Source organism: Lynx rufus, unplaced genomic scaffold, assembly GCF_022079265.1.
Source record: "Lynx rufus isolate CCGP_SWC_20201006 ecotype Redwood Valley unplaced genomic scaffold, mLynRuf1.p SCAF_2, whole genome shotgun sequence".
NCBI lineage: Eukaryota > Metazoa > Chordata > Mammalia > Carnivora > Felidae > Lynx > Lynx rufus.
Window position 1 is genome coordinate 196,757,679 of NW_025814834.1, and position 25,292 is coordinate 196,782,970.

A 25,292-nucleotide genomic window follows, 5' to 3' on the forward strand; every position below is an offset into this window, starting at 1 on the left:
ACAGGATGGTTCGGGAGCAAGGGTGTCGGAGAAACCCGAGAGGCAGGCATGACAAAATGTAAAGGTGCCACCTTCCAAGGAGGGGACTGGCGGCTCCCCCCAGAGGGCCTCAAGCTCTTAAGTCCTCAGTTCCAGCATGGTCTAGAAATCATTGACTATCATGAGGAGCTTTGAAGATCTTGGGATGGCTTTACCAGACTGCTTTCAAGCAGGAACATACGGTGTCATGAAAGAGGCCACAGTTCTCATACCTGGGAGAGCCACCTGGATTCCTGATTCCCGTGCACTGTGTGACCTTAGGGAAATTACTTAACCTCTCTGAACTTCAGTGTCCTGTTTCAATTCTTTGTTCAACAGATGTTTACTAAATGCCTGCCACTTGAGAGGAAGATTGGCGAATGCAGGGGCCATTTTTATTTCTTTAGAGCTGAGTGGCCTCAAGGCTCCATTAAACTCTTTGCTTAATCCCAACAGTCCTTTGTACTTCCCAGCAGGAGAGTACTGCTCCTGAAGTTCTGGGTCTAGAGGCAAAGGTGTGTTGTTCTGAAAGACATTTCTTAAGGTGAAACTTACAACTCATACCTAGAGCAAACTTCCAAAAGCCCCTGACCATGGAGGCTCCCGGACCACAGAAGGCACTTAGAAATGGCGATGAGGGGCTGGATGCCACGGAACCTCAGTGACTGAGGAGGCCTGTGCCAGGCCTGCTGCCCACAGACATGGTCCCTGCTCTAGTGGAGTTTACAGTTTAGACATTAGATAAATGGCATAACCAATTAATTTGCAGAAATAATTCGTTATGGGAAAGTATGTCATGCTTTGAAAACTTAAGATAGGGGGAAGGGGTTTCTGTATCTGGAAAGATCCTTGAGGAAGTGACACTTAGACTGGGACCTAAAGGCTGAGGAGGGGCCAGCCAGGGAAGAAGGGAGGTAGGGAAGAAGATTCCAGAAAGAGAAAATGGCACTTTCCAGGTCCTGGAACAGGGAGATGCTGGATACATCAGAAGAACTGGGAGGAGGCCAGTTTGGTGGCAGGAAAGTAGGCAGGGAGAGACTGGTAGGAGGCAAAGCTCTGTAAGGTCCTTATAAGCCACCGATATTCTATTCTATCCTGAGTGACAGTAAGAGTTATTGAAGGTTCTTACGGAGAGGAGTGGCGTCCTCAGGTCTGTGTTTCCAGGATCACTCAGGCTTCTGGTGAAGAATGACAGGCTAGAGCAGGAGGGATATTTGGAGACAAGGAAAGAGGCCTCATGGCTGTGGTTGACTTGGATCATGACATGGCTTTGAGTGGAGCAGGTGCAAGGCAGATGAGAGGCCCATCAAGAACCACTTACGAGGAGGGACGGGGTTTGGTCCCTGGCTACGTGTGGCGTGTGGGAGAGGTTGCCCATGGCCCCAACCTCTGGCGTGAGACATTGGGTGGATGGCACTGACAGTCTCCGGGAAGGAAACACCAGAAGGTCAGGTTCAGTGGGAGGAGAGCACCAGGTGGTCTTTGTTGGGCTGAGGCTGACAACAGTGTAGGATGTCTTAGAATTCCAAGAACTACGCAGAGGCTGCCGAGTCTCCCCCCATCACCTGCTCCCCTCCAACATTGCCTGCTGCTGTGCGGCCCACCAGGACCCATGGGCCCGAGCAAGTGGGACAGTGTGGACCCAGGGCTTGCCGCTCTGTCCTGCACTCCTGACACTGCTCCCTCACCCCCCACTCTGCCCCCAGGCTTCCTGACCCTGACCCTGACTGCTCTTACACAACTTCCTTTCAGGTGCATTTGCTTTTGCCTGCTGATCATTAAATGTCACTTCTTCCCGGGTCTTCTTTACTCCCCTGGAGCCAGAGTTGCTCTTCCTCCTGCTGACTCCCGGCCTCGCAGGCCTCCTGGGCATCTCTCCTGCCCTCTCTCCATGGGCATCATCACCTGTTTACAGAGTGCAGAGGGGCGGTGGAGGAGGGCCATCACCATCCCACAGAACTGCTTCTCCTCTGGGGCCCCTGTTTACCCAAATAGCATCGTAGTCCGCCCTGCTGCCCTGTTAGAGTCCTCCACGTCCTCTCTCCCTCCTCCTCTCCTTTGCTGACCACTCACAGGTGGAGACTGCATCCTCTCCCTTCTCCTCAGCCTGGCTCTTGAATCCTTTCTGTTCCTTCTCTTCCTCCCACTGCCGTTGCCATTCATTCAGGTTTTGAAGATTAGACCAACCTCTTCACTATCCAAGTTGGCATATAGAAGTAGGCACATTCTCTTGAAATGGACCTTGACCCAGTAGAATGACATTAACGAGACTAGTTGCGGACCACTGAATAAACTCACCTTGACCTCCATCCCACGCTGCTTCTGCATACCCAGCCGTCAGCTCCATGTCTACACCAGGACATCCCACATACATACTCAGCCCTGGGATCCGAAACTAAACCCCTGCTTGCCTTCCCCACCACAAAGCAGCCCCCTCCTGGGTCCCCTGCCACAGGAGACATTTTTCAGCCTACAGATTCTCATGCCCCAAACCTGGAACTCATCCCTCACAACTGCCAAGTCCTATAGATTCTGCTTCCTAAATCTCTCTGAAATCAGTGCTCTTCCCACTGTCCCCATCCATGGCCTCAGCTCAGAGCGCATCTGGCCTCCTCCAGACTTCGGTGACTTTGTCCTACCAAAAGCATCCTGCCCACTCCCGTGATTCAGACCTCCTCCATGCCACAGCCCCAGGGATCTTTCTAAAATGCAAATTTAATCATATCCCTTCACTACCTTTGATTCTCAAGACGAAGGGGAAGGAAAAGGAGAACTTAGCATTTGCTGGGCATCTCCATGTGCCAGCCCCTGGCTGATGTTAGGAACCGTCACATTAACGATCCCCGTCAATTATCACAGCAAACCATTGTTCAGAGAAGCAACGTGAAGCTGCTGGAAATAAATCTCCCAAGGTCGCATGGCTGGGGAACATGGAGCCTGAATTCAAACCTAGACCTTCCTGACCCCCAAATCCATTTTATTTCCAATAGAGTCCTCTGCTTCCAAGTCTTCTTGGCCATGTTCTCTGTCAGGGGCTCCTTCTACACGTCCATTACCATCACCCATCCTTCCTCTCTCTTCGCTGTCTGATAAGCCATCTAGAGCTACTTATCTTGCACATGTCTTGTGATTTTGTGCTTCTGTGCTTATGACATCTGTGCCCCTTTTTCTTAGATGCCATTCCCTTTCTTCTCTCCCTAGGGAACTCCTATCCATCCTTCAAAATCCAGCTCTCCTGGCATCTCCTCTGTTAAGTTTTCCTAAATCGACTCACCCACGCAAAGTAACATCTTGCTTTATCTACGTCCTCCAAATATGAACTGTACTCCTGGGAGATAGTGTATTGGTTAAGAGTACAGGCCCTGGAATCGATCTACAGGGCTTAGAATCCCAGCTCCTTTAGTCGCTATGAGCTGTGTCCCCTTTGGCAAGTAACTGAATCTCTGTGTGCCTTGGTTTCCTTACCTGCAAAATGGGAATGATACTTCACAGGGTCACAGGAAGGATTCAATGAAATATGTAGCGTAGTTAGAATAGTACCTGGTGTAGTGTAGGCGCTCCATAAATATTAGCTTTTATTATTCTTATTCTGCTGTTCCTGGTACACATTTGAACCCGGGTATTGCATTTTTTTCTCTCTTCATCAGTTAGTCCACACCTCTAATACAGCATATGCTGAGTGTAGTGTAATCACTTACTTGCATACAGGCTCCAGGACAACAGGCTTAAAGTCTGAACAACTTCTCACTGTTTCACCCAGCTAGTGAGCATCAGGGAAAGGATTCAAACCGAGGTCTGCAACAATTCAAAAGCCAGTGTTCTTAACTATTCTATGTCAGAGCATGTTTCCCAGATCATTTTTTCTGAATATCAAGTCTCAGCTGGGATTTCGGCTGGAGCAGTGAGACTGCCAGGTTCTGGGGCAGGATGAGTAAAACATGGTCCCTGCCCTTGGGGATTCCTGGTGGAGCTCAGAACCAGAGTGGAAGACAGATGTATGAACAGATCACTCAGCACGAAGTACCGTGTCTGAAGTCGGACCGCTGCTGCGGGAGCCCAGAGGAGAGAGCGGTCACTAAACACTTGCGGGAATGAGGCTTTACCAAGAAGTGGCATCAGAGTTGGATCTCAAAGCCTGAGGAGAACTGCTCTGGACAGAGGGCATCCTTGGCAGAGGGAACGGGGTGATCAAAGACCAGGAGGCCCGACCATGCAGGGCGCGAGGACAGAGCTGGCCTGCAGACAAGGAAGGGCCAGAGGAAGGATGATGGAGGTCGGGCCTGGCAACCCTTTGAGTTTTGCCCCAGGGTGCTGGGTTGAGTTTCACCACATCGGAGTGTTACTAAGATCTGGTGGGAAGAGATGTCCTATTCACCACAGTCGTGACCGTGGAAATAAATGTGGTAGCTGGCTCATGGCAGGGCAGTATATGTGGTACTCGGAATGTCAGAGTTCAAATCCCAGCTCAGTGGTTGTGTGACCTTAGGTAGGTGACTTAACCTCCCTGGGCCTTGGTTGGCTCATCTTTCAATGAGAACAACACTATCTGAAATCCTCAGGACAGGGCCTGGCACATGGTAAGGGCTATGGAAGTGTTTGGTACCACTATTACTAGGCCAATTCAGACTAGGATCTTGGTCCATCCTGCCTGTGCATCACATTCTGGGACCCTCTATGCCTGTCACGGGTGAAGGCCACGAGTGCCAGGACCTGGGAACCAGACCACCTCACCCGAACCTCTTCTCTTTGCACCCGCAGCGGATGATGCCTGTGGCGGGACCCTGCGTGGCCAGAGCGGCATCATCTCCAGCCCCCACTTCCCCTCGGAGTACCATAACAATGCCGACTGCACGTGGACCATCCTGGCCGAACTGGGAGACACCATCGCCCTGGTCTTTATTGACTTCCAGCTGGAGGACGGTTACGACTTTCTGGAAGTCACGGGCACCGAAGGCTCCTCCCTCTGGTAAGCACACTGTTGCGTCCCCTCCTTGGTCCCTTGGGAAACTGTGGCTCACCCACAGTCTCCTCAGCATCTGGGCCTGCAGTGTGAGGCCCCTTGGCCACATCCTGATGAGTTGATGAGTTTGGTTCTCATCATAATGAAAACTCACTGCACGTCTTTAGAACCAGGGTCCATTTTTACAGAGATTTTGATACCCAATGTGATGTGCATCCTTGCTGAAGAATTTCATGATGGGCCTTGGTGGAGTAACTTGCACTGAGACTGAAACTGTCCTGGTCTGAGGGTGTGGACAGGGTCTCCGTGCAATGATCTGAAGTACTGTTCCATCTCTGCAGGGCGTATTCAAAGCATCCAATGAAGGGAATAGAATCTTAAGTGGAAACTCCCACTCCCGGGGCCCTGCGAAGGAAGGGCAGGGCATTCCGCCGCAGTTTCTGATGGGAAGGACTAACCTCCCTGTCGTTCTGGCTTTACTAAAATGCACGGGCTTTTCTGTGGTGTGCCCCACCCACCATGGAGACTCTCGATGATGATGGATTCAGGAGCGGAGGGATGACGAGACTTATCAGCCCCAGTTGCTGGTACTGTCCGAGATTTAGATGCACAGGACATGCCCAAGCAGGGGCTGGCTTTGGGAAATGTTCAACTCTGTGTGGGTGACAAACTTTGAGTGGTGGTGTGGCACTTAGAATATCGTCTCTTTTTCTCCTTGTGGCTGTGTTATCAGGCTGAGGGCACAGGGGGACCTGTGTCAGCACACCAGGTGCCCACAGAAGGATGTGTCCAGATGTGCTTCAGACAAGATATGGCATCTTGCAGACTTCCATTGCTGCACGGGGGAAGGCAGGACTCAGGGCCTGGGGATGAGGGCAAACGAGGTGTCCCTGAGGATTCTGAGGGACTCAGAAAGTGGGTAACTGCAAGAGTCGGGGTAGGATAGCTCCTGGAAGGAGACGTGGCAGTCAGTGTGAATGGGGAGGAGGGGAGGGAGAGGGAGAGGGAGCAGGGGCACATTTCCTGAACACCTCTTTTAGACCAGGTTTCGTGCCTTGTGATAGAAACACCAGTGTGTAAGACATGGTCCTTTGAGGGTGAGAAAATCAGACAGACCCATGGCAGGAGCCAGTTATGACTATTTCAGAGGCAAAAATGGGAACAGATTCCTTCCAATATGGACTCAGAGATCTGGGGACCAGTGTAGCCCGGAGAACTCAAATTTCCTGGTATGGTGGAAGGCAATCTGACCTGGGAGTCAGAAGACCTTGGTGTCGTAAGCTTGTCCAGTGAACTTGGCCAGATCATTCACTACCCTGGATGGGGGGTTGAGAGAAGTGCATGTGAGCCAAGGACAGACTGCTGTGTACAGGTGGCTATTCCGTCAACTAGTCTGGGACAGCGGCTGGACATTTGGGGCTACGAGCGGGGATGAAAGCCCGGGTGACCCTCTTCTGCACTGGAATCCCAGTGACCTGGCAGCCTGGAGGCCCTCTGTCCCCCTACCCCTCTTTGTTAAATACCTATTTTTATCATTGTAAATGTAATGCATATGCTTCTTGTAGAAAACAGAGGAAATATAAAAAGGTATGGAGAAATGAATAGGAAATATTAAAATTTTGATATATTCTCCTTTGGCCTTTTTGCTTTGCTTGGAGCAAGCTAGCTGCCTATTTATATATATTTTAATATTGCAAAATTCAGATCTGAAAATCTATCTGTAGTTATATATTTTTAACTTAGCATTATGTAATGAAAAATTTCCCTGTATTATGGCAGAGGCTTCCAAAACATAATAGGTGTGATAATAGCATCGTTTATTGAGCATTTATTGTCAGCATGTCCTAGTTTGGTTCTAAGCTCTTACAGCAATAATTTCATCTTTCCTCATAGAAACTTCATGAAGTAGGTAGCATCATTTTCCTCCTTTTACAGATGAGAAAAGTGGGGTCCAGAGAGGTTCTGTCACTTGCTTGAAGCCATACAGCTGATAAGGAGCAGAACGAGGCTTCAGCCCCAGGAGAGTTGGACTTGAAAGGCCATCTCCGTAGCCATGGCAGCATGTCACATCCTGCTCCATTTGTGAAGGGTCGCCAGGGCTGTGTGGCATGCTCTCGTAAGAAGGACACAGTGTACTCATCAGGTCTCTTAGTAGGTCGTTCCCAAGGTTTCACTTGGATGAGCAGATGCCACGATGAATAGCACTGCCGGGTCTGGCTCTTCCAGCCCCAAGGCCTCTTCGACTCACTTGTTTACCCGTGGGCCAAGCAGTCTCCCACAGCCTCTGCCCCCCCAGGTGTGAATCCACACATTGTCCAAACTTCTGGAGTGAAACAAATCTTAAACACTATTCCTTTTCCTATTAAGTCACTCAGTGGGGGAAGGAATTAAGCGGAGGAAATCGTTACGGGAGTCATTCAGAACTCTTCGCTATAAGATTAAGTTATAATTATTTATAGGGTTGGTGTCACCATTTCCAGCCAGGATGCATTTGTTGTTCTAATTTATACTTGCATAGCAATTATGGATAAACAAACTTGGAGGCTCGGGACGTGTGTGCAAAGAACCCGCTTTCTCCCCTGCCCCTCTCCTTTATGGATCCCTGGATCCCTGTGAACTGTGAAGCTGCTGGTTTATGAGTTGCTACTTTATATCACCGTGCATTAAAATTTTAAGATGTTTTCTTGAGTTCTGTGCCAAGCCATAGAAAGACTGCAGATCCTGTTAGAAAAGATGAATGTGAACAACTGGGCATCCCTTCACCTGTTGAGAAGACAGAGATACCTTCGAGAGAAAAAAATCCACTACCTCCTTTACCAGATAGCAGATTCCCACTGATTCAGGATTGTGGGTGGGGCATGGAATGTTCCTGACTCGGTTTCCACACTCTCCTCCCCAACGGGCTAAGAGCAGACTTTTAATTGGGGGTTCTGGTTGTTTGGATTTCGCAGGCAAGTAAAATTGCCAAACAATTGAGGAAATGGAGGGTTGAGATATATATATATATATATATATATTTTTTTTTTTTTTTTAATTTTGCCAAGTGAGGACATTAGAAAGAAACCTGCCAACTCCTCAGAACGTTATTTCATAAAACAAAGGACAATTCAAAGCCAAAAACGTAGCAGGATATAATCAGTTGGCAGCTATGCGCTGGCGCGGAGGAAGGCAGGTGGGCGGAGCGCACAGAAATAGCGGCGTGTGCCCGGAACCACAGAGCACGTGGTGTGCGTACATCAGCCAGCGCACTGCTTCTTCCTGTTTCCCGGTCCCTGAGTGGCCACAGGGAATCCGGCAGTACACGTCTTGGACAGGGAAAGGCTGTTAGGATGGTGAGCGCTGAACCCTGTAACTATGACCTGTTGAGAGGTCCCCAAGTATTTTAGATGTACTCCCTCTGATGTTAATTGCTTTTTTAATTTTCGTTTTAACTTTTATTTTGTGATTGACCGTGAGCAAAAGCTGGGTTTGAACTGAAAGTTACAATCCAGATAGTGTATTTGGATTCCTCCCCAACTGCATGCGCGCGCGCGCGCACACACACACACGCATCACCCTTGACACATGCCCCTCCAAGTCACCACAATATATTGTGCCACGTCAACCGCTCTTATGCGTATGCTCTTCTGTCTCTAGTTCACCGAACTCAGTTTAGGGACCAGGTACTCTCTCACTGATCCTTCTTGGTGTGGGGGATGGGGGTGGGCAGCTTTGTTCTGCTCTGACCAAGTCAGTTGGCTCTGTCCTTCATGGAGCCCCATTCCTTCTTCTCAAATGCTAGGAAAAACTCTCACCGTTGCTAAAGTTCCTCATGAGGCCCCTGGACTTTTTCAGATGGCTGGGACTGAGGTGAGTGGTGGTGGAGAACTGGGGTTTAAAAACTCAGTTTTTTATGGCCCTGGGTTCTGTGTCCCTGGAGGGTAGCAGGATCATGTTATAACAAGTACAAGCGATTGCCAGCCCATTATACAGCTGGCCTCTCCATTGTGGAGAAAATCAATGAATTAAAGCCCACTGAGAAGACACAAGAGCTAGAATCTCTGCTCTCCTTCCTCTGCCTCATGCTTGACACTCTCCATTTGAATCTCTCCAGGCTCTTCTTCTGGGGCTACAAGGAAGGAGAGAAAGCCAGATGTCCCCTCCAAGAATCGGAGAGGGGGTCTGTGTATCTTGGCATCTAACTGAGGAGAGAGCAGGTCTGGGAGCCAGACAGACTTGAGCTCAAAACCCTGATCCACCTCTTAGTGGTTGTTAAAGCCTATTTACTTGCCTCTGAGTCTCAGTTTCCACATCTGAAAAATGGGGCTCATCACACCAGCCTACAAAGCATGTTGAAAGGACTGCACACGTAAACTGCTGCCTGGCTCACAATGGAGATGATACTCCTGGGATGGCGACCAGAGTTAGGGGCTCACCCTTTGAAGGGAAGAGGATAAGTGAGGCGTCTCCAGCAGCCCAGAGCCTTGGTGGCCCCATTCTTAGTGATCCCCCTGAGGCCGTTCTTCCCAGCCTGGCAGCTCAGAGGCCTCTCACCGGGCAGGAAGGCACAGCCTGGTCACCGCAGCTGATTCAGCTCCCCAGGGAATTGCCTGGAAACCCAGGTAAGGAGGACTGGGTCAGACCGGAGGATGTCCTTGCAAAGGTCAGAAGAGAGGGTGGTGATTTCGTTGAAACTGCCTTCCCAGAGCTGCAATTTGTGGGCACGTTGCAGGCAGCATCACCCCTTCTCGCTTGGACCCAGCCCCAGACTGACCAGTTAGCTGCCTCGTCCGAAGAGTGGAAGAAGAGTGGACTGCTGCAGCTACAGTGGCTGCTCAGTGCAGGCTAGGAGCAGGGGACACTTCACCGGGGTACAGGCACAGCACCTGCTCCCCGGGGCCTGCCGCGTAGGGGAGAAGGAGCAGAGAGTGTGGGGAAGACAGGGGACCACTGTACCAGACCCAGAGAGGAGGCCCATCTCTGCCCGGCATCATCTCGCTGCTGCAGAATTCAGTTGGGCCTTCGTCTCTCCTTTGCTCCTTCTCTTTCTCTGCTTCTCTCCTTTGCTAGGTGGCAGTCTCCTCCTATAGCAGGAAGGGCAGGCAGGGCCTGACCTGCACTCAGAATTGAAGCCATCTTTTCCCTGGGGGCTTCCAGAAGTGTGTTTGTGGTGGGGAGGCTGGTAGAAGGAGTCCATAGCTCCTTCCCACATGAGGGGTTTCTGTGCAGACCCTAGAGCCTCTCCACCATCTTCTTGGCTCTCCCGCTGTGGGTCAGTCTCTGCCAGTGATTCCCAGCCTCTCTTCCTTGCCCCTTTCAGTGTACTTGGACTCCCATTCTTAAATTTTTCAATATTTTACTTTAGAGAAGAGCATGCCAGCTGGGGAGAGGGGCAGAGAGAGAGAGAGAGAGAGAGAGAGAGAGAGAATCTTAAGCAGGCTCCATGCTCAGCATGGAGCCCAATGTGGGGCTTGATCCCATGACCCTGGGACCATGACCTGAGCTGAAATCAAGAGTCAGACGCTCAACTGATTGAGGCAGCCAGGCGCCCCTGGACTTCCATTCTTTATTTGTTTCACTCGGGTCATTTGCAATCTGCCTGTGCATTCTCTGTGTCCCCACCCCCCAAGCCGAGCCCCGTGGACCTCTATGTGATATATTTGCCTCCACCAAACCTTTAAGTAGGAAAGGAAACAAGGCATACTGCAGGAAGCTGCCCTCGGGTGGGAGGAGCAAGGCCCTAATGTGGGGGCTGCATTTGAGACAGACCTCACAGCGTGGGTGCTATCTGGATGTGGGAGGGGAGGAGGCAAGGAGAGCATCATCCCCGGGCTGTAGCCTGGCATCCCACCCCAACAGGAGCTCCCCTGATCCCTGGGATACAGGTCCAGGAAGTGGTCCCAGGATTCTCTCCACTGTGCACCCACCCACCTTGCCTCTGAGCCTACCTGGCCCCTCTGACCAGAGAACATAGAGGAAACTCTGCTGTACTGTCTGGATTTCCTGCCCCCGGGGCCACCCCATAGACCCCGGCTGTTTCTAGAAAGAGAATTTCCCTGGAAAGCAGGTTCAGCCTACTCTCTGGATCCAGCTCTGAGATTTTTCTTTGCTTTGTTCCCCTTCATTTTTTTTTTTTTTTGCTTTTGTTTTTGTAGGTGGAGATACAAAAATTCCCGTCTACTTTACAGACATTCAGTTTGAAAATTTTGCTAGCAACATTCTTTTTCCTCTTTGAAAGACTTTGTTTTAATTATTAAGCATTTTACACATGAAATTTGAGCCAACTAGAACCATTTGATCTCAGCGACTTTTAACTAGATATTTCATTCAGGAGTCATTAGATTCAGATATAATTAGAATGAGAACAGCATGCCAATGGGGATTTGTTAATAATAACTATTCACTTATTTATTCATTCACATGTACTTTATCAAACCATTGGTTTAGATCATTTACATTCTTTGTTACTTTTCCCCTATTTATTTTCAGTAATCATTTATTGAGAGCCTTCTATGAACTAGGCTCTCCTAGGTGCTAGGGAGACAAAGACACAGTCCTATCCCCAAGGAGTTGTTTATTCCCTCCGCAAATGTTTATGTAATAGCCATGTATCATGCTGGACCCTGGAGCTCACAGTCAGGGTGAAGAAGCAGAATATAATTAAATGCTTGACAATATCATATGTTAGATGCCTTTACTAAAAGGTATAAAGAAGCTCCCATAGAGACTGAAAAGAAAAATGTAATAGTATTCTTTTGGTTCAAGAAATAGATATCCACCTCCAGCTGACTCAAGCTAAAAAGGGAATGTGTTGGCTTCTGTAACTGAAAAGTCGAGGGATTGGCTTCAGGGACTGCTGGATCAAGGCATGCAAATAATATTATCAGAATGTGTTTCTCTCCCTCCCACAGCTTTGCTCTCTTATGTGTCAGCTTTCTCAGGCATGCTTTCCCCATGAGGGAGCAAAGGCAACCACCATCAGCTCCCTCCATTCTGCTGGTTTAGCAATCCCAGCAAAAAGGAAGCTTCTCTTTCCCGATGGTTCCCACAAAAGCCCTAAGATGAACCTTGATTGGACCAGATTGAGCCATGTGCTCAGGCCTCAACACCAGTGTCCACAGAGAGTGTTCTCACTGACCAGGCCCAGGCCACATGACTATCTGTCCTGCTCAAACCCCCTGGCTGTGAGTGGGGGAGGGGTGGTTCACCAAAGGAAAATTGGGTCACTGAGAAAGGCTTCCTATCATGATGGGAGGGGCTGCTAGAAGGACTCAGATGAATGAATCCCAGAAGGGGTGACTTTTGAATTCAACGCAGGAACTAGAGTTTGCCAGTGTCACAGAGCAGGAAAGGACCCTGGTGTGGGGGGGGCATTGCAAGTGGGTGCAGGGTAGGCACAGGGAGAGTGTGGGTCAGTAAGAACCTTGTCCTATGTTCATAAGCTGGGAGGGGATTCCAAAGACTGTAGAAGGCAATGGAAGTGTTCTAAGCGGAGATGTAACATAGTCGCTCTGAGTTTTAATTGGGTCCAAGAAACCAGCTATAAAACTTTTTTGTGACCACTCAGCCAAGAGATGATCCAACCTTGAATTATGGGAGCTGTGAAGGGATGAAGAGGATGGGGTGGCACCAAGCCACATCTCAGATGCAGAATCAATTGCTTTGAGAGGTTCATTGGAAAGGAGGAATGGAGACGGGAGAGTCTGAGGTGATCCCCAAGTTCCTGCCTAATGACTGTTAGGATTCTTCACCAGCAGAGGGCTTGGGTGGAGTGGGGGATGGTGATGGTCTCTGGCCTCCCCAGGGCAAAATAGGCACAGAGAAGGAAGTCAAGGCCACAGCAAGGAAAGAGATGAGCCTGGATACAGGGACACAGGTGCCCTTGGTTATTGATACACAGTTTTGGGGGGATCTGTAATGGAGATGGTCAGGGGAAATCAACAGCTATGCCTAAAAAATGGTGTTCGGGTAAATACTGTGGCAAGGCTTTGAGAAGTTATTGTCAGGAACAGCCCGGCACCATCGTCCTCGGCAGTGTCTCCATCATTGCCGTCAGCCTTTATCACCAAACTTTCCTTCATAATGTATCCATTCAAGCAGATTACGTAGGCCCTTCTATTGCCTGGCATTTGGCTTGGCATGGAATTATAGTAGTGGAGGAGACAGATACAGACTCTGCCTTTGTGGGACTTCTGGTTTACCTGGGGGAGACCTATACTAATAAAGCCACAAAACAAATATAAAATTCACTCGTGTTGAGTGCCGTGAAGGAAGTGAACAAGGTGGGGAACAGTAGCAGTGGGGCCCGATTAAGATAAATGAGCCGGGGGAGGCCTCTCTGGGGGGGTCAGATTTAAGCAGAGACCTGACTATTGAGCAAGAGCCACAGCGGGAAGAATTCAGGGACCAGCATTTCAGGGTGGAGGGAATTGCACCTGTAAAAGTCCATCATCACGATGTCCTGTATGTCCTTAAACTTCATACATGGGAGTGTCATGGGCCTAATGCCTGTCTTCTGGGGTTTCAGCTTGTTTTAATGTCAAGAGCAAGGTAGGGACAAGGTCTCAAGCCAACAGAGATGCTCAGGAAGCAGCTGAGATGGAGCATGACCAAGGCTGCCGAACCCAGTAGCACTTGGAACCAGTAGGGGGATGAGACACAAGCACCTGCCTTCCTGTGGGTTCTTGAGGCCCTTGCTTCCCCCTCCTTCCCTGCCACATCACAATTCTTTAAGCCACCCCAAGAAGCTGTTCTCTTCTGATGGAGCCCATGAAATTGCATCTGTTGTAGCCATCAGGAGCCAGGCCATAAATAACCAGCCCTTTAAAATCTCATCTTCCATATCTCCCAGAGTTGGAAATAGCATTCCAAGCCCCACAGCCAAACGGTAGGAAAGGATTAGTGCCCTAGCATGCTGTTGGCAGAACATGTCTGGAGAGTCAGGGCCAGGGCTCCTGCACTCTCCACAGAGTATCAGCATGACTTCCTTGCTCCCCTGGGTGAGAACTTGTTCTCAGAAAGAGAACAAAAGCCGCAGCTAGAAGGAGCAAGAAATGAGCTGGGGCTGTCCACCGTTGGCACAGCGGCTCTGCTAGGGCTTGTGATTTGGCAAAGTCCTGTGTGTGGGAAGCCAAGGTCAGGCAGCTGTCTCACCCCCCGTGGGGCCGACTGCATGCAGTAGGTTTGCACTAAGTACATCGTCTGCACTGACTGCATGCAACAAGTTTGTACTAAGTACATCGTCTGTGTGGGGGCCCGTGCCAGGACTGGGAAGGGCACCAGACAACAAGATGCTCTTTTCGACCTCTCTCTCAAGGAGCTGCCAGATGCCTGGTGGTGCCACTAAGACAGATGGAAGGAGCTGTTCTGGGCCCTTCCAGAGGCCTCTCATTCTGGCAAAACCTGCCTTCCAGAATGACCTCAGTTCATTTAGAATATTCAAGACCCCACCCCTGGTCTCTCTTTTCATGCTTGGCCATAAAACTTTGTGGGACTCCCTCTTGGCCTCTCTTACCCCATGGTTCGCCATGATTTTACCTGTCTCTTGCTCCTACGATTTTTTTCTGGCTTCCTGAGCCTGACATAAGCCCTTAGTTCCAACCCTGAGCCTATACTTCTTTCATTCCAGCTTTTCCTCATTCAGTGGCTGGGTGGCCAGTGTGTGACCCTCCCAGACTCACCAGGGAAGCAGGATTCCCACAGAAAACCAGCCGTTGACAATCTGATGAAATGACAGATGATCACTGTTGAAGTCAGCAGATCTCATCATCTGGGAAGTGAGAGGGCCAGGTTGGGTTGAAAAGTGGGAGGCTTCCTGGAGGAGTAGAACTCCATCACCTCCAGGAACTTCTCATTCGAGGTCTTGGACCAGTGGTCTTCCTTGGAGTCCTCTATCGGCATTAATTCCTCACCTGCTTCTCCATGGCTTCTATCCCCTGCCTTCCCCTGAAAACATTCACATTAAGATTATTGTCAGAGAAGCACCCCTCACCCCAAACACTAACCACTTCCAGTGCCAAATCCACAAGATAGGTTTTAGGTCTCCTCTTACTGGCACCTCCGCATTCCCTTACGTTGTTGGTCATTTTCTCCTTTTAGAACTTTCTCTTCGCTTTATGCTGCTCTCTCTGATGCTTCTTGGACCTCTCTGACCATTTCTTCTGTTTCCTTTGATGTCCCCAAGACTCTGCTCTTGTCTTACTGCTGTCCTCATCGCCCACACTCTCCCTGGGTACTCTTCTCTGCTCTCATGGCTTCAGGTACCACCTGTTTGTTTAGAACTCCCGAATCTGGCTTCCCAGCCTGGCCTCCTCCTGAGCAGCAAACTGTAGAGCCAACCACCTGTTGGACGTCTCCACCATGACGTCCACCAATATCTCCAATTCAGCATGTCCCAACTTCACTCATACTTGGCTACTAAAATGGTCAGAGTCTGTTTCCTGTCTTAGTTTATGGTACTCCACTCTACCTAGTCATCCAAGAATCTGGGAACCATCCCTGTTCTCTGAGGTCTCCCAGTGTACCTCCTGTAACATATTTTTCCATCTTTACTGTCACTCCCCCAGTTCAGCCCATCATCTTTTCTTCTTTGTGGGTTGTAATAGCCTCCTTACTGATCTCCTAGCTTCTTGGCACTCTTCAATTCAGCCTCCCCACTGTTACCAGAATGGTTTAATTAAAATGCATATCTGACATGCTAAGCCTCAGGCAGAAACTTTCAATCATTTTCCATTGTCTGTGGAATAAAATTCCAGCCATTGATAAGGCCCTTTTTGATCCAACCCTGCCTATCACCGCAGCCTCATCTCTTGCCATTTCCTTCTCTGAACTTCATTAACCCTGCAATTCAACACATGGTGTAACACCACAAAGGTTTCTTTTTCACTCATGCTACATGACTGCCATGGGTCAGTCGGGAGTGACTCTGATCCACATGGAAATGCAGGCGGGTGTCCAGTCTCAAGGAAGTTCCACCGTCTTATAGATGCACCACCCAGAGTATGTGGCCTTCCCCGCTGCCATGGCAGGGAAGAAGAGTGGAGAACCTAGCATGGGCTTTTCACTGCCCCAGCCCAGAGAGAGACACATCGCCCACCTCGTATTTCATTGGCCAGAAATAACCACGTGGTCCAGCCTAGCTGTAAAGGAAACATGATGCACAGATGAAATGGCTGGTGAATCAGTATCTCTCTGCCATGCCTCATATTTCAGTAGACGTGATGTCCTGGCTCCTGTAAAAAAGCCAGCCCCTCCTTTTATGTTCCAGACCTCATATTCCCCAAAGACTTCCCCTACTAAATTCATCTCCTTCTTCTCACATTCATTATTATTTTTCTTCTCCTGAGCACCGCTAACAGCACAGAGACATGTTCTAATATCTATTGTCTAAAATAAAAAAGCCAGTGCACACCAAAACCCCGTTACTCATGCCCAATCAGCTACTGCCAGTTACTGGAAATGGACCCTTTCTCAGGGTCTGCCCCACCTGCCACTAAAAGTGAACTTGATAAGATTGCCAGTGACCTCCAGGTTGCCAAATTCATTGTTGCTTCTCCATTGTCCCTGGACTTGGCCTCTAGGCAACACACGATATTGGTCATCTGTCCTTCTTGAACCGTTCTCTTGGCTGACATGGAATGACACAGCTAGCTACCTATGGCCACTCCTGTTCTACCTCCTTTTCTGTCTCTTCCACTGTCCAGCCTCTGTCCAGCCCTTACACGTGGACTGCCCGGGGGTCCAGGAACCCTCCTCTTCTCCATTTGCCCTCTTTCCCAGGTAACCTCAGCAAATCACATTTTGTCTTTCAGCATCATTTTCTTTATATGCCATTGGCACTCAATTTAAATGTCCAGGCTTGAGGAACCTCCTGGGCTCCCTATATCTTAACTGGAATCTGAAAACCTTAACAGGAATCTCAAAATGAACACTTCCAAGCAGATTTTTTATTGTGGTAAAATACACATAAAATTTATCATTGTAATCATTTCTGGATTTACAATTGAGTGGCATTAAGTACATTCACGTGGTTGTACGCCCAGCACCTCCATCCATCTCTGGAACTTTCTCACCTCAGACTGAACCTCTGTCCCCATTAAATAACACCCCACCTGTTCCCATCCCCTGATAACCACTTTTCTGTCTCTATGAATTGGACTACTCTAGGTATTTCGTTTAAGTGGAATTATACAGTATTTCTTCTTTTGTGTGGGCTTATTTCACTGATGATGATGTCAGATTTCATCCATGTTATAGCACGTGCCAGAATTCTACTCCCTTTTATGGCTGAATAATACTCTCTGGTATATACATATCACATTTTGTTGATTTGTTCTTCTGTCCACGGACATTGGTTTCTCATTCCCTCCTCACCCCTAACCTGTCCTCTGCCCAGCCTTCTCCACCTGTCTGCTCCAAAGAGGAAACTGCTTGTGCCCATTCTCTGCCCCAGCATCTCTGGCTGCTCAGTGGCCTTGTCTTCCTGCTTCTGGCCCTCCTGTAATCCATTCTCCATACGGCAACTCGGATGACTGATGTTTATATACACCACATCATGTCTCCCTTGTTTAAGGCTTGCCAACAACTTCCCATCGCACTTAGAGTAACATCCCACAACAAGACTCTCCGTTACTGGGTCACTGCCCAACTCCTTGACTTCCCTCTATCGCTCCCACCCCCTCACTGTGCCCCAGCTGCACTCACCTTCCTCTTGTCCCTTGATGGGCTGAGCAGTCTTCCTCCTAGAGCCTCTGCACTAGCTGCTCCCAGGGCTTAAGATTCTCTTCCTTCAAAGTGAGGTTATTTTTTTTTTTTTGAGGTTATTTTTTAAGACCCATCTTTTTTAAATGCAAAAATTCCACTTAAATCTTCTGTCCTTAGAAAGGCCTTCCCTTTGCATGAAATCTAAAGTAACCCTCACTCACTATCTCAGCATCTTGTTTTATTTTAGGCAATTGTCAATACTAGATATTTTCTTGCTTGCCTATTATGTGTGTGTTTCTTTTCTGTGCCCCTCCCCTTCCCCACCACTGCCTGCAGAACCTTGAAAGAGCCTAAACGCAGGTCTTGGCACTTAGTAGGTGCACAAGTTTGGCTTGTTTGGAGGAGAGACCTGCTTCTGTCTCACCAGTAACAATGTCCTGTGGCTAATTGCAAAGGTTAACGTGGAGCCTCTCCACCAAATATTTTAAGTGATAACCTTCCTGGGGGACATTTGCAAATTAGCCCTGACTCTTGCTGATTATTCATCCTAAACTCAGTCTGATTAATAATTAATCAGCAAACTGCTTGGCCAGAGCAGGCTGATCAGTGCTAGAAAGGATCTTAAATTATGCAAGTCACTTGGCCAGTGTTAAAAAATAAAAAGCTCAGCAGTCGACAGAACTGGAGAGGTTTGATTGCAGTGTGAGTGAGGTAAGGGTTCGCAGTTGTTTGTTTTTCCTTTTTGTCTTTCTTTTTCCCTTTTGACGAAGAAATCAATTAGGCTCAAACTTGCAACCTCAGAGAGAGACTGTGTAGCACAGAAATAGAAATGTGTTAAATATCACTTTCTTTCTTTTTTGTTCCTTCCCTTCAAAAGAGTTCTGGTCTGAGAGACAGAGGGTAAAATTAGCCAGTTTGTTAAGCAAATGGGTGTCTGGCACCTGATGTCAGTTTCTGCAGCCACATCAGTTTCAGCTACCCCTTTCACTTCCTCTGAGCGGCAGCACGCTGGGCCTGGCAATAAGGAGGTGAGGGATTTGATGGGCACTGCTCACAGCCTGCCCTGGGGTTGGGGCAGAATCAATTTACTGGCAACCTGTCCCACTAGGAGTCCTTCTAGTACTCTTTGCCTCCTGCCTACAAACCCCAGGGAGACGGGAGAAAAGGCAATCAGAGGGTGATGAACACGTTCCCCATTCTGTTCCCCGTTGCCAGGTGAACTCGGTGACCGCTGGCGACCCTTCTCATCCTCAGTCTGTAGCCTCTGTCCTCAAAGGCAGGCTCTGCATGCGATTTCCTCTTTCTTCCAGATTCCACTTTAGGTCATCGGAGATGTGGCTGACGGGGAGAGTCAGAGACAGCCTGAGGTGTCTGTTAACATTGATCTCTGGGCCAGAGAGAGAAAAGGTGCAGGGATATAGGATTCAGTGAAGTTAGTGCAGCCCCGATGCTTGTTAGAACCAGCCGGCCTGGGGTGGGACCCAGGCAGATGTAGTTTGAACGCTCCCCATGGGATCTCTGCACCAAGGTGGAGAATCATGAACTGGTGAAGCATGCTAGGCTTTTAGGAAAGAGATAATGAAGGACATCCCAGAGTGAAATAAGAAATGAGCTTCTCATGACTTGATTGTCTTCCCCAGACTTGCCTGGATGGTGTTTAGAATGCAGAATCCTGGGTTCTACCCTAGGCGACTACCTCTGAAATTTCTGAGGACGGGGCCTAAATTCGGTATTCGTAACCGTTCTCCCAGGTGTTCTGAAGCAGATTAAAGTTTAAGAGCCACGCTAGACCTAAACAGAACTTTCCAGAGCAATAATATGGAGGGGGTGGATTTTTGCTCATTATGAAATGATTCATCTTTTCATGCATGGTTCCGTGTTTTAATTTCTTGGCGTGGAAATTCCTGGGTTGCATTTGGCCCATATGTTTGGTTATGGTTTACATACCAGTTTGGACGAACATATCTTTTACATGAAATGAAGCACATTGACTCCTCAATATTGTTTTTTATTAATTTTTATTTATTTAACAAATGATTTTTGCCTGGGGGGTGCCTGGGTGGCTCAGTCGTTTGAGCATCTGACTTCAGCTCAGGTTGTGATCGCGCGGTTCGTGAGTTCGAGCCCTGCATCGGGCTCTGTGCTGACAGCCCAGAGCCCGAAGCCTGCTTGGATTCTGTGTCTCCCTCTTTCTCTCTGTCCCTTTCCCACTTGCTCTCTCTCTCTCTCTCTCTCTCTCTCAAAAATAAGTAAACATTAAAAAAAAAAGAAATGATTTTTGCCTGCCTACTCTGTGTCAAGCTCTGTGTTAAGCCCTGCAATTACAATGCTGAACTAGAAAGTCCCAACCCTCTGGCTTTGAAGTCTAGCCTCACCTCCTTGTCTACCTGATGTGGGCCTAAGCAAAGGCTGTCTCCTTTCTGAAAACTTGAGACGTGGTGGTGTCTCTGTCCCCACCCTCTGCCAGGTTCCTGCTGTGCTGGCATAAGCCACTTAGCTTCTCTGGCATCCTTCTTCTAAAGACTCTTAAAGACCAGGAACTTACCCATCATCTCTGAATCCTCAGTGCTTAGCCAAATCTGACAATCCCTGACAATCTGTTGAATAATCAAGAGACTATTTGCCTGTTTATTTGTCTTGACATTCATCCTGTTACCAAAAGGCCCTGAGACCAGGCAGGGTGAATCTAAGTGCCAAATGCCTTTCTTTTTGATGGTGGTGAGATGGTGCTTCAGGGGGATGGGGGCTCTGAGGTAGGAGGGTCCCTTGATTGCCTCTATGAGCCAGCTGGTTTCTGCACTGAATGACATCACACATCTCGTCTCACTGAACCTTTACTACCATCTGCGGGTTAGGTATTTGCATACCCACTTTGCAGATGAAGAAATTGAGTCTCAGAGGCTTAGCTTTCTCTTCCCCTGCGCACTGCCCTCTCCAGCTGGGTTCTTCCTGTGACGTTCCCTCTGTGGATCCTAGGCCAGCCATTCCAGGGGTCACATCTTGCTCTTTGAGCGGGCACTGGTACAGTCCATCTGGCCTCTTCCAAGTCTCATTATCTGCTTCCTTCCTGCCTTGAGGAGTGGAATAATCTTGAAGAGCCACTGTGTTTCAGGCCCTGTGCTAAGGGTGTCACATGCATTATCCCACTTAAATCCCTACAAAGCTCTTGTGAAAGAATGTATCATCCTCCCTGTTTTTCGGGTAGAAAAGCTGACTCCAAGAGGTTAAGACACCTGCCAGAAGTCATACAGCTAGGGAGTGTCTGAGTCGGGATTTGGGCCCTGGCTCTCTGGACCCTAAACCCTGGTCCACACCCACCCCCCCCCCTTCTGTTCCTCTGAGCTCTGATTCCTTTTCTGTTCTGACGCCATCGTTGACATGGCTTTTTGGTTTTCTCTTCTCGAGTCTCCCTGTCCTCTCTGCCCTCCCTGCATGGGCCCTGTTGAGTCAGTGCTGGGTCCTAGCCCACAGAGAACAGCCCCCGCCCACCCTGCACTGCTGATCCTCCAGGGATCTTCTCCTCATGTCCCAGGACAGTCCAACCTGCAGCCAGTCCCTGGCCCTTGAATCAAGCATTCAGTTTTGGCTAGAAGTAGACTAGCGTCTTTTGTGTTCCTAGGGCAAACTGTGGAACCTTGGGGGCTGCTCCCCGTGTGGGGGGTTGGGGTAATGTGGTTTCTGCACAGCACTTCTCCCGTCTCCCAGGTCTTTCCTGACATTCTATGTCGCCAGCTCTAGGAAGGTGGAGGATGTCTGTGACAGGCCCCTCTAGAGGATGTTTGTCGGTGGAATACATGGGCTAACTCCCAAGTTGGGTGCTGAGCACTCCCAGCCCCAGCTAGGTCTCCAGGAGGCTTGGTCCTCCTACTGAGATGCCCATAGTCCTTTTCCATGCTGCCATGACTCCAGGTGTCCATGGCCCAAGTGGGGAGTAGCAAGGGCTTGGCCTGCTGGACTCCCAGCTCTGCTTCCTGAGCCCAGGTCTGCAGAGAGGAATCAAGTATCAGGGTCTCCCCTCCGGCACCCTGGGAAAGATCCCGAGGACTCCCTGCTCAGCTCTGAACCTCAGGGAAGGCAGTGCAGAGTAAGGAAGAGAGCATGGCTTTAGGAGTCAGTGTTGGGTTCAAATCCTGGCTCTGCTGCCAATAATCACATGACCGCAGTTAACTTACTCTCTTGGGGCCTTGCATACAGGTACAAGAAACATTTGCCGTGAAAGACTTTGAACAGGCCCAGCTTCCCAGCGTTTAAATCCTGCTTGTGTCCTTTCTCTGACCTTGCATGGCTAAAGCACCTGGAAGGGCCTTCTCTACCCCACGTGCTGCCCCAACCTGCCCCTGTTCACCCTGCCCCCCCCCACCCCCACTCCACTCCAGCAGCCTCCCAGCCTGTGCGCTGTGCAGACAGGTGGCTACACACTGCTTCCTTCAGAGGTTCCCAGGTGTTGTGGGTCTCAGCCTCTCAGCTGGTCAGTCAGGGAGGCATCTGGGGGCTGGACCCGAACGGGAGGCAAGAGATGGTCATCACGCTCTGGGCCAGGCAGCTCCGAGATCCCAGGGCCATTTGGGTGGTAGCCTGGAGGGCACAGGGAAAGACCAGGGTGGACAATATGGCTTTGACGCTTTTCCCGAGCAGGGTGCTCGGTTTCTGAACATCACCCACCCCACAGTTTTATAAGGCAAGTGGTGGGTCCTTCACACTCTCCCCTCCCCACTCAACCTGCCGGGAACATGCATCTTGGCGCACAGACTTCCTAAATTCTCATGTATAAACACAACACCGCAGATTCCCCTCCGACAGGATCCACCGCCTCCCCCAAGGTGATTTTTCTGGAACTTGGAGGGTTTTGTTGTTGTTTTCTATATTTGATTATTTACTAATTTATTTATTTTTAATGTTTCTTTTTTATTGGAGTATAATTGACATACAATATCCTGTTTAGTTCCAGGTGTATATCATAGTGATTGGATATTTTTATGCATTATGAAACGATCCCCATGATAAGTCTAGTTACCATCTGTCACCGCACAAAGTTATTACAGTATTATAGACTCTTGTTCCCTAGGCTGTACATTACATTCCCATGACTTATTTCTTTTATAACTGGAAATATTTACCTCTTAATCCCCTTCACCGATTTTGCCCATCCCCCCCCCCTTTCTGCCCTCTCCCCCACTTTGGTAATCAATAATTTGTTTCCTGGAGGATTTCAGGAAGAAAAGACAGGTACTCTTTACAGAGTGTCAACTCCGGGCCAGGCGTTTACATCGAATCTTTCCTTTGCATCTCTAAGTAACTGTGAGAAACTGAGGCTCCACGAGGTCATATGCCCAAGATCACAGAGCTGGGAACTTGCAGGTTGACGCCAGGGTCCTTTGCCTTCCAGCCTCTTACCCTTTCTGCCCCTCGGGACTGAAGTAGGGATTCCAGGCTGGGAAGAGACTTTGGGTGTTGGGGAAGGGCGCCCCGGGGCTCCAGCCTCGCTCCTGTTTTCCCTTGTGCTGCTTTTGTCCTTTGGGCTGGGCTTGGTTGGAGCTGGGGGCCGGCTTCCCCGAAGCCAGGCTCATCGAGACCTCGTCTGCCGCTACCTAGAAGACGCCCTGCGAGCACAGGACAGACTGCCGGCGGCCTTCCCCGGTAGGAGAGCCCTGTCACTGCAGACAAATGGCCCGTGTCATTCAACCACGTCCTTCTCATTGCTGGTCTGGGGCCTGAGTTGTCCAGATAACCCTGTTCATTTAGTGTTGTCTTTAAGGACGCCATGAAGGTCCCCAGGCAGTGACAGCCCAGCTTTTGCCCCAGCCAAGAAGAGACGCAGGCAGGCCCACTTCCTGACTTCTGTTGGCTGCCCGTTGAGCTCTTGCAATTATCAGAATCTGTCAAGCTCCATCAAGTGGCGTTTTTCACATAAAGGCAAGTGTCCCTTAGGCCTGGCTCCGAGCTGCGGATGACATCCTGGATGCTAACGTGGCTTCCATTCTTCCACTAGCAATTTCCTTCCCAGTTGTGTCTCCCAGCCCTTGCCCATCGATGCCCTCCTCGGCTCCCCTCAAAACGCCCCCAGCCCCCCAGCTGGTAATTACCCTCCCCCAGCTCCCCTCCAGCTCCCGGTGCCCTGGCAAGTAATTACCTTCCAGGGAAGTTGACAAGTCTCTGGCGACTCCTAGCCCAGCTGGAAAAGATTCATTATTCTGTATCTGGAAATAACCAGGCCCATCAGCACCGGGCTGAGATAACACCAGTGTAAAAGTTCTCTATTCAGGAGAATTAATTAGGATTCCTTATTAAAGATCCCATTAGGCAAAAGGGCATTTTTATCTATGATAGTCAGCTGCTCCTATTTTTCTAAAGCTATAACTCCAAGTTTTTTTTTTAAAAAGGAGAAAACCAGGGGCTGTGTTTTCCTCTAAAACAATTCAGTGTCAGTTATGTCTTCATCAGGATGTGAAAATAGATTTTCTCATTCAATTTGCAATGCTTTATCTCTTCAGAGTCTGGTAATGACTCCACTATATCCCTTTAGCAAAAACCACAGCCCCAGATGGGTATTTGGGGAGTGGGACGTTTAGCTAGAACGACTGCAAGAGAAATTGTTTTTTTAGCAACCTGGGCTGGCAGGAAGTGCTGACTCTGCCATATACGGTCTGTGTGGCTTTGGGCAAGGTACTTAACCTCTCTGAGCCTTACTTTCTTCTTCTCTAAATCTGCCTCCCACTGCAGGGGCGGCAGGGCCTCAGGAGTACAGTTGACCCTTGAACAACATGAGTTTGAACCGTGTGTCCACTTAACAGAGAGTGTTTTCAATAAATACAGTGCAGTCCTGTAAATGTGTTTCTCTTCCTTATGATTTTCTTAACATTTTCTTTTCTCTAGCTTCTTTTATTTTGAGAACACAGTGTGTAATACATATAAATACAAAATACAGTTGACCCTTGAACAATGTGGGGGTTAGAGGTGCCAACCTCCTGTGCAGAAATCTGCATATAACTTTTGACTCCCCAAACACTTAAGTACAACAGCCTACCGTTGACTGGAAGTCTTACGGGTAACATAAACAGTCAGTGAACACATACTTGGCATGTTACATGTTTTCTCTGCTGTATTCTTACAGTAAAGTAAGCTAGAGAAAAGAAAATGTTATTAGGGCAATCATAAGGAAGAGGAAATTCATTTACAGCCCGGTACTGTAAAATATCCACATGTAATGGACCCACATTCCAAACCTGTGTCATTCAAGGGTCAGCTGTATGTGTGTCAACCTCTCCGACCAAGCCTTGGTTTCCTCCTCTGCAAAATGGGAGGAAAATCCCTCCTCCAAGGCTCTGGAAGGGTCAAAAACGAGCAAGTGAAAGTACCCCGCCTGTGGGGAGCACTCTACACGTGTATGTCAAGCCTGAATCAACCCATTTTGTCTCTCCCTCAGAGGAGCCCAGTCAGGACCCCTGGAGAGAGCTGTTCCTCTCCCCACCCTGAAAGAACGGAACTCATTTGCCCGCAGCGGGGCCCGGGTATTAACTTCTGCGTGATTCTAAAGTATAGCTGGGGCTGTGACTCCCGCTCCGCTTCATCTAGGTGAGCTCCGTTGATCGACACACTGTGTCCTCCGTGGCTCTCAAAGGAGGCAGTACAGGAG

General features: G+C 49.1%; 1 protein-coding gene across 1 annotated transcript in view; it reads left to right on the forward strand.

The window, feature by feature from the left end:
• The window catches only part of CSMD2 (CUB and Sushi multiple domains 2), a 600,117-nt gene that overhangs the window by 209,579 nt on the left and 365,246 nt on the right, over positions 1–25,292 (forward strand). Inside the window, exon 5 of the mRNA XM_047083843.1 lies at positions 4,777–4,984. Within this exon, the coding sequence (XP_046939799.1) occupies positions 4,777–4,984 (208 nt within the window). The remainder of the gene's footprint in view (positions 1–4,776; positions 4,985–25,292) is intronic.